The sequence below is a fragment of the Phyllopteryx taeniolatus genome, chromosome 5 (assembly GCF_024500385.1).
Source record: "Phyllopteryx taeniolatus isolate TA_2022b chromosome 5, UOR_Ptae_1.2, whole genome shotgun sequence".
NCBI lineage: Eukaryota > Metazoa > Chordata > Actinopteri > Syngnathiformes > Syngnathidae > Phyllopteryx > Phyllopteryx taeniolatus.
The window spans coordinates 9,421,895-9,431,558 of NC_084506.1; the positions used below are offsets into that span (position 1 = coordinate 9,421,895).

Here is a 9,664-nt window from a genome sequence, read left to right on the forward strand (position 1 = left end):
TATTCCAAAGGACATGGGTTTTAGAGAATGAGCAATAACATTTTGCTTTCCTTTACTCCATTGACATTATTAATATTGGCACCTAAAAGTGACGAAAGCGTGATGTCTGGCAGAAAGCCTTACAACCAAATAAACAATTTTGACTTAACATTCCACTATACTGCCTGTGTCAGCCATTCACGAGTCATCATTTCAACACAGCTCATAAAGAGGACCAAAAGGCTCTGAAAATTGACGTGATACAAAGTGCAGTTTATGTCAAAATCCCAATAAATCAACATACAGTACAGTATTATGGCCTAGTGTGAAATGATTCCATTACATGCTAGCTCTGAGTTACACAAAATGTATATCAAAACAACAGACTGACTGTCGCAATTACTTCCCAAAAAAGGCGAAACATGTTTTTATTTAGGCGGCACGGTGGCCGACTGGTTAGAGCGTCAGCCTCACAGTTCTGAGGTGCGGGGTTCAATCCCCGTCCCCGCCTGTGTGGAGTTTGCATGTTCTCCCCGTGCCTGCGTGGGTTTTCTCCGGGCACTCCGGTCCCAAAAACATGCATGAATTGGAGACTCTAAATTGCCCGTAGGCATGACTGTGAGTGCGAATGGTTGTTTGTTCCTATGTGCCCTGCGATTGGCTGGCAACCAGTTCAGGGTGTACCCCGCCTCCTGCCCGATGACAGCTGGGATAGGCTCCAGCACCCCCGCGACCCTAGTGAGGAGAAGCGGCTCAGAAAATGGATGGATGGATGGATGTTTTTATTTAAGGTTTATTCCTGAGATTGAACACGTGAGATTCTGTTGGTTGTCATTTATGTGGGAGAAGCACAGTTCTGGACCTGCTCTTAACATGAAGTCACATCAATAAAACAGAACTGAAAACTAAACTACAACGTTTATGTGAATTTCGTCCCAATTCGTTGTGATGAAAAGTTGCTACGGTGAAGTTTTAGCCCAGTGTTAAATAAAGCTTTTTGTTTGTTTGTTTTGTTTTGTTTTTTTGTCATCAGCGCTTATGTTGGTTTTGAAGACCAAAATAAAAGCCATCAGTGCAGCGTTTGCCTTGTTAGCTGTCTCAATGTTGGGATAAACGTATTTTATTGTTTGACTCACCCAATCGACAGAGTTGACTTCACTGAAGCTCCGCGAGGTGTAGGCCGAGGCTCGGAGCACGTCAGACGCTACACATGGTGAAAGCCTCCTTTTGCACAATCCAATCTTATTCCAAGTGTTGCACTGAGGCGACTGAAAATATTAGCAACCAAGTAGTAAAAAGTGAACATTTGAGTTCCATTCATCCATGCATTGTCTTCCGCTTCTCCGTTGTTTGGACACGGGGGCAACAGCTTAAAAAGGGAAGCCCAGACGTCCCGCTCCCCAGCCATTTCGTCCCCCTGTTCAGGGGGAATCCCGAGGTGTTCCCAGACAAGCCCGGAGACATTGTCACTCCAGCGTGTCCTGGATCATCCCCGGGCTTCCTCCCATTGAGACATGCCCGGAACACCTTTACATGGAGGTGTCCGGGGGGGGCCTCCTAAGAGGATGCCCACACCACCTCATCTGGCTCCTCTCGATGCGGAGGAGCAGCGGTTCGACTGTGAGCCTCACCCAGATGACCAATCTTCTCACCCTCTCTCTATGGGAGAGCCCAGACACCCTACGGAGGAAACTCATTTTGGCCGCTTGTATCCGCAATCTTGTTCTTTCGGTCATGACCCACAGCTCATGACCATAGGTGAGGGTAGGAACGCAGAACAACCGGTAAATCGAGAGCTTCGCCTTTCACCTCAGCTCCTTCTTGAGCACAACAGACCGATACAGAGTCTACATCGCTGCAGAAACTGCACTGATCGGCCTATCAAGCTCCCACTCCATTCTTCCCTCACTCATGAACAGCACCCCCAAGATACATTAACTCCTCAACTTGACGCCGGATCTCCTCCTTGACCCGGAGAGAAAAAAAACACAGGAACTGACCTTGCCGTTCCAATAATTTTGAAGGGGACTGTACATGTACATGTGTGTACATATTTACCCATATAATATTTTATTTACGTGTCCAAATATAGTGCTTAACTTCAGAATAATTCCTTGAAAAAAAAATAACAAAATACAGATAATACTTTATGTTTTGATCACATGGGTAGAAGCAAAATCATGCATTGTAAAAAAAAGCATTAAACATAGGTGAAAGGGTTTTCCAGAATGTTTATGTCAACTTTGAGGGTGCGTTTTATACATGGGTGCGCATTATACACCAGAAATTACGGTAATTTGCGATGGTCTCGAGACAGCTCTTTGCTCTTCCCCATAATGAGATGTGTCTTGACTCACACCTTGGCAATGAGACCTTTTTGTAGGGCATCAATTAGGACTGAACCATCTGATATTCATTTGCACTGACAAGGGGCTGGATTGCTGTTTGATTATTGATAGATTTTAGGTGTTGCCGTGGCTTTCTATGACTTTTTGCACTTCCCTTTCTTGATGTGCTTAATACTTTTTTCCCTGTGTCATTTCACGTCTACACACAACTTAATTTCTGACCTTATTTGTTCTACTTCCTTTGTAGGTATGGATTACTTGGGTTGTTCCCAACATCTGGTGAAAATGTCATGTCAATAGCACCTTTGGAAATATATGTAGTGAGAAAAATGGTGACGTGTTAAATACGTATTTCAGCCGCTGTATATATGGTTTATATGTGTTGATATTCTACTATCTTAACATTTACCAGTTAAAAAGGAAAATGAGGTTGGGTGAAAAGTTACACTGCTACACTATAACTTATTAAGGAGCAAAAGTTATCCAAATGAAAACAAAGCCTAAACCGGATCTCTGCAGGTAGTGAGCAGTAAGACTTACTCCATCGGGACGCGGAACTGGACAGTGTCAGGAGGCTGCTCTTTTCCAGGCCTCACCAGCGTCAAGAACCAGTTGGGTCTGAAGAGTCTCAGCTGCGGGTTACCCAGCTGGTAGAAAGGATATCTGCAGCGAGAACAATGTCAAGTCTACTAAAGGAGACATATAATGGAAAAATTACTTTTTATTTGCTGCGATTCGCTGATGACCAGTCCAGAGTGTACCCTGCCTCTGGCCATACGTTAGATAAGGATAGGCTCCATCTCACCTGTACCCATAATGAGGATAAGTGGTATATAAAATAGAAGGATGCATGAACTTTTGAATCGCTTGCGAACAATTTCCACACAGCAAAAGCCAAAACTGATTTGTGGCGACCAAAATCTAATTGCGGTGGCCCGGCAGAAATAAATATATATGTGGAAACTGTGGATTAGATACAGTTGAGTAATCCTTTTTTTTTTTCGTCAAAAATGGAACGCTGTAATGCTTTGATGCAGAAGGAACTGATCAGCCACGAATGTAAGTGGGTGCAGATTCATTATTGAACTGCTTTGTCAGCACACCATTTTATTTTCTGCGTCACTCACAACTAAGTCCTTCAACAAAGAGTTTGAGAATGGGAAGATCGTGTAACCACAGTCCTTTGCTTTTTGTGGCAGTAAAGGCTTTGTGTCTGGTCGGGGGGGGGTCGGCGTGCGCACAAACTTTTATGTGGACAGCTGGCGCTGGTGAAGTATCCTACCATTTTAATCAATGACAGTGTAATGAATTTGGATTGTGTGCGTGTGTGTGTTAAATGAGCAATTGCCCATGATTTTGTGGTGGTGGTGTGTTGACATTAGTACTATGATAGCAAAAAAGCTACAATACCAACTTGCATGATGCAATGTTTGGTAACTAAAGTAAGATGGCGTTTTCTCATTTCCTCAATTGCAGTTATTTTTAGGCTTCACACGATCAGGATTTTTGGGACCGATCACCGATCAGCGATCCGATCACAAGATGGAGAATAGAATGTGTCTATTTAAAGGACCTGTTCATGTACTGTATATACTTGTGTACTTAATTGCTCAAAAAAAATTTGATTTACAATAAATAATGTATCTTTGTTCCTCTATTTATGCCCGTGAGGCATAGTGACAGACAGAACAAATGAATGGTCTTCTATTAGATGGCAGGAAGTACATACAGTAATTAATGTATCCACTTTTTGTGACATTTTCCTTTGTTGGTGTGCCGTGAGATTTTTCAATTGTAAAATATGTTCCTCGGCTCCATAGAGGTTGGAAATCACTGCTCTGGTCAGATCGTGTATTCGAATCAGTCAGGTCAAGCCAACATTACATGACAGAAATAATGGGTGCTTATTCACTGTAATTTTTATCGATATCGGCCGATAATTAGCATTTTATGATGCTCGGCTTTAATGTCATAATTCGCCAATCCGGTCAATTACGTCATTGATCGGCTCCGGAAAAGACACTTACTCCTCGTCGCCATCGTTCACAGTATATTGGAATCCAAAAGATAGTTTATTTTTAGCCTTGTCGCGCGTCTTTTGACGTAATATTGGAAATATCCGATGGCCAATAAAGTTATTTAAAAAAAAAAAAAAAAAAAAAAAAAAAAACATGTCGGCAAGCTACTGCTAGCACGAACGTAAACATGCCGCCGTTCTGTCGAATCATGCTCTAAAGTTTCGGTGTGGGTGAAGTCATTTAATTAAAAAGAATAATTGAATTACAATAAGTTAGCACCCATTATTTCTGTCATGTTGTAATGTTGGTTTGACCTGACTGATTGGAATACACGATCTGAATAGAATAGAATAAGTAGATTATTTTAAATCAATTAGGTACACAAGTATATACAGTAAATGAACAGGTCATTTAAATAGAACCCTAGCCGCCCACCCCACCCCACCAGTCCTACTCCGTTCGGGTGCTGCTTGTTTTTAGCATACCGGGCTAACACGGGTGACAGCCATGTTTGCATGTTTGTTGCTGTTAAAAGTTCGGTCTACAGCACGCAAAGCCAACACCAAAAAAAAAAAAAAACTCGACCTTTGGCTGAAGTTGGACGGGAATCTCGGAAATAAATCTGCGAGCTCAAAGCATTATCAACTGCTTTAGATGGGAGACTTAAGATGAACTAAAAACTGGGTCGGATGACTATTTATTCGCGCTTGTTATTCCACTTGAAGTGCGATAGAGCACGATCCACTTACAGCAGTCTCGTCACTGGCATCCTCGTTAGGGTTTGTTGGCTTGACAAGCAAAATGTTTTCCAAGGTTGTTTCAGCAGGACATGTGCGCGTACTTCCGGGAACAAAATCACCGCGCATGCGCACCAATACTTGGAGCTGATGCCGCGTTACTTTTGCTTGATGAGCATGCATGATGATGATAAGCTTGATATTTGCTCGTGTAAAATGTGGAATTATGATATACCCTGATATGTAGCCTAATTTAGGCGCTGACATTTTTGAACAACGGACCGTGTATTTTACAAATTTGGATATGTTTTCAAGAAAAGCAAGTATCATATTTGTACAGCATTTTATATATAAATATATATATATATGGGGCATTTTAATATAATTTTATTTAGAACGGTAAATACACTTTTTTAGATTTTCTTTTTCCTATTTTCAAAAGGTTATTGATGATAGAACATTTTAGGCCTGAACTGTAAAGACACAGTTACGGCGGTGAAACAATCACAAAATATAAGTAAACTAATTTCATGGCAGTACAATTGTAATCTAAAAAAATAAATCATTAACCCTCCCCCCCCCCCCCCATCTATTTTATTGTAATAATGGCTCTTGTAATTTGTTGTGCCAGTGTGTGACATCTTATTGCATTTTGACATTGATTTACTTGTTAACTCATTTTTCAATGGTTTGCTATTTGCATGATCATATTATCCAAACCAGGAAACAAAACTGTTGTTTGTTTTTTTAAGAACAGTTCACATTGTTGGAACGTTCCAACCGGTATCATCGCTTTATCACTCAATACATGTACTCTTAAAGAGGTGGCAGCAGAGGGAGACATTGTGCTACTCACAAATGGAACGGCGCCTTAAAATAACCCCCAGTGACAGCCTAATTGTTTCTGTTTGTTCAGTTGCAAAATTCAAAATGCAAGGCTGATACGATGAGTATGAGTAGAATTATGCCAGTTTTTATACATTTGACGGGCAAATAGGAATCTGTCATCTTTGGGTGTGACCAAAGAACAAATCCAAGACAAAGTTCATTTCTGTCCTTACCAAGGCAAGGCAATGCGTACAGTCACATCCATCCCTTTTTTTTTGTTTTTTTTTGTTCCCCTTTGTCCTCATCAGGTTGCGGGTGATTTGGGCAAGAAGCGAGAGGCACAACCTGGACTGGTCTCCAGCCAGTTGCAGCAATCTTGAACATTTTCAGACGAATTCTCTGCACTCTCCCCAAAAAAGAGAATAGATGTGCACAGTCGCTTCACATGTCCGTTCATGCAGGGCTTCCTTTTCTCTTTCTCTATCTTTGTTATTCCTACTCCAAACATTGGCCTTCTTGCTTTCTTGGCCTTCCAACTGTTCTGCAGCATTCTGCACCATAACCCCCATCTCGAAGGCCTCTAGCTTCCTCAAGACACTTGGTTTCAAAGTCCAGCTTTCCCCACCATAAAAGTCCAAATACTCCATCCACACTAAAGATTTGAGCAGTTTATTTTCAGTCCAATCTCTTTTACCTTACGCACACCGATTAGCTGATGTTAGGTGACATCTCCGGTGCACAGTCTGCATCAATTCCAACCACGGAATTTGAAATGGTCTACTTGGTTGATTCCATTTCTGCCAAGGAAGACTTGTCCTTTGCTCGCATGCAGCATTCCACAAATTTTGCCGGCGTTCACGTGTTGAAAAAAATTCCTCCAGAGCTTCCGCTTGCTTCGGCAATTGGACGTGCAATCGATGTGGTGTCATCAGCTCAGCAGATAGTCCATGTTGCTCTTCCACCGGCCATGCAGGCAGGCCTTTCTGCACAGGTCTCCTTCACCCGCCTCACGATGGCCTCACCGCAGGCATTGAAGAGCACGCGCGATAGACGGAACTACCTACGTGGTCTTCTGCTACTCGCAAATCCTCAGGCTTCCAAGTAGAGTTAGTCGCTCCGATAGCCATACGAGGTCGTTAGGAGCACCAAAATTGCTTATTTTATGTTCTTGTAACTTCTTGGCTTTGGTGTTATTATCAGTAGGTAATCCTCCGAGGATGGTGAAAATATTGCTAAATATGTCATAATTATTGATGATGGAATGAATAATATCCAAATCATCACCCTTTTTTTACCGCTTGTCCTGTCCAGGGTCACAAACGAGCTGCAAATTCCTCCGAGATGACATGGGCGGCGAGAGGCAGTGCGCACACTCGTCTGTTGGGAATTTGGTCGCACGGCACAGATAGACAAACGACCATTCCAACTTACTCACACGCGAAGCTACGGGCAATCTTTTCATTCATTCATTTACATGTTCAGACATACACGATATATTTCAAGCATTTATTGCCACATTTTCAGCCACGCTTGCTCCTTTCAACCGATACCCGAAAAGGACTCGTGTATTTTTCCCGCTACTTCTCTCGAGTCACTGGCACTGCCACCGATAATAACAATTAGTTATCATAATGTTCACTGTCTCGATTCCGTTGAATTAATAATGTGAAGTATCACGGAGATGCTCTATAATTCAAGCTCTTTGTTGTTGGTGTTGTTGTTGAGTTGAGTTGAGTTGAGTTGAGCACACCACAAAGCAAAGCAGTGAAACGCACTGCTTGTCACGTGACTGTTATACTGTAAAAGCCTGTGGGGGAATACTGCTCTTCTTACCTTGGAATGAGCTCCTTTTTCAGTGTTCCTTGCTGAGACTTCAGCATTGCGGGTGTCATAATGTGTTTAATGGCCCGATAAAGGGCAGGGTATGTGACGCCCTCAAACACATGCACGTCAGGTTTCTCACACTGCCTGGACTCATTGCAGTTGAACAGGCACACACAGCGATGCTCACCGGGGAAATGTCAAATTGAAAACTTTACTGACAGCGCTAGTCTGTGCTGGAATGAAGGTTCAGGTCCGGGGCAGTGGGAAGCGGCTGTTTACGTCGGTGGACAGAAAGTGAGACGGAAACAGTCCCATCTACGGCGGGGTTGTCCCGCCGGGAGCGGGCGCTTGGAAACTTCCCATCTTAAAGGTAGCCGGGGACAAACTGTTGGTTTTGAATATCCTGAAGAGGAAATAAAGGCAAGTTGTCAATGAAAGATCCAGACATGTAGATGGGAAGCGTTGAGTGATTCCCCTCAAACAATAGAGCATCTTCGGACAAAGTTTTGGTAAAACTTTGATTTGATTTGTATTGATTTCTTATTTTTTTTGCTCCTATGTGATGAGACACGTCTGATTTCTGACACGGGGCCTTTTGTATCGTAGGCAGTCGGAGATCATATATCGAGTATAGCTGATGTTTTGCAACGAACAGCCTTGCACGACAGGCCCGCTGCACATCCGACAGCTGGACTGCATCTGTGTTGCGCATATCTCCAATTAAGTTTGGCCTCGTCAAAAAGAGCACTATCCCAAATTTTCATTTCAGACATCTGCAATGTCATTTCGCATAGGACAAACGAGGTGACCTTTGACACTCATGTGTAATGGGCTTCTCATTACAGATATGTACAATTCAATTGCAAAGATCCCCTATTTGAATGACAGATATCTGTAACTGAAGTGTGGATATACAGGAATATCATCATTTTATCTGGTCATAATTCCAGTTCAAGTTCTCTTTATTTCACCTCCATCCAAGATATCTTAAATCACGTTTTAACCGTGCAAAATGACATTGTTACAATTCATTTGCAGATATCCATAATCCACAATCAGATATTTTGAACTGACTGCTTAGCGCTTCTGAGGCCCCGCCGGGTTCAAATCCGGCCTCGCCTGTGCCTCATCAGCTATCATTTCAAAGCAATCTCACCGGTCGGGGAAGTTGCTTAATGAGTTGGAGGTCTCCACGCCATGAGGCACTTGAGGCCGCAATTGCGCTTTCTGTCGCGTGGAGTTTTCCACGGGAGCAGGTGATGGGCCGACTGGCCGACCCCAGCGCCTGCTATTCCTCGGCAGACTTCCCATCCGAGTACTAACCGGGACCGACCCCGCTTAGCTTCCGAGATCGGACGAGACCTGGCGGCATGTGGGGATTGGGCCGGCGCTAGGGGACGTGGGGAACCTTTTTGGATTTGGACAGTGATGCAGTGTAAATGTACCTTCAAAAGGTCCAACACCGGATCAACAAATATTTTTATTCGGAGAAAAGAATCTATTTATTCAATATATGCATACGAGCACATGAGATCATCTTAAATAAAGTTGTCAACAAAAGAAGTGGTGGAAGATACTGGAGGCCTCGTTCGGGACTGATTCCTCATTTTTCATGCCCCGTGTTCACACACTCGAAGGGAGTGGATGCATGCCACTCAACAGTCCTCAGCCTATTTATAGCTGCAAGGGATGGAGGAGGGGGGGGGGGGGGGGGAATAGTGTAAATTCAGACACCCCCCCTCCCCTGGATGTTCCGTTGAAGTCATGAGCTTGACCTCTAACCCAGGAGCCTGACTGCTGCACGAACACGAACAGGCACGCACGCGTGACGGCGTTCTCCCGTCGTCCTGCCCCCGACGGAGTTATGCGATGGATCGGGAGCTGAGGGGGTCTGACCTACGTAAACGGGGGCACGAGCGACTGCTCTTCA

At 43.5% G+C, this 9,664-nt stretch overlaps 1 protein-coding gene across 2 annotated transcripts in view; it reads right to left on the reverse strand.

The window, feature by feature from the left end:
• Nucleotides 1–5,231, reverse strand: part of mrpl23 (mitochondrial ribosomal protein L23) — a 59,263-nt gene extending 54,032 nt beyond the window's left edge. For both annotated transcript variants that reach the window (XM_061773379.1, XM_061773380.1), the window contains exons 1-2: nt 5,095–5,231; nt 2,868–2,990 (exon numbers count right to left, since the gene is read on the reverse strand). In XM_061773379.1, the coding sequence (XP_061629363.1) occupies nt 2,868–2,990; nt 5,095–5,114 (143 nt within the window). In that variant the 5' untranslated portion in view covers nt 5,115–5,231. The remainder of the gene's footprint in view (nt 1–2,867; nt 2,991–5,094) is intronic.
• Nucleotides 5,232–9,664: the final 4,433 nt, after the last annotated feature.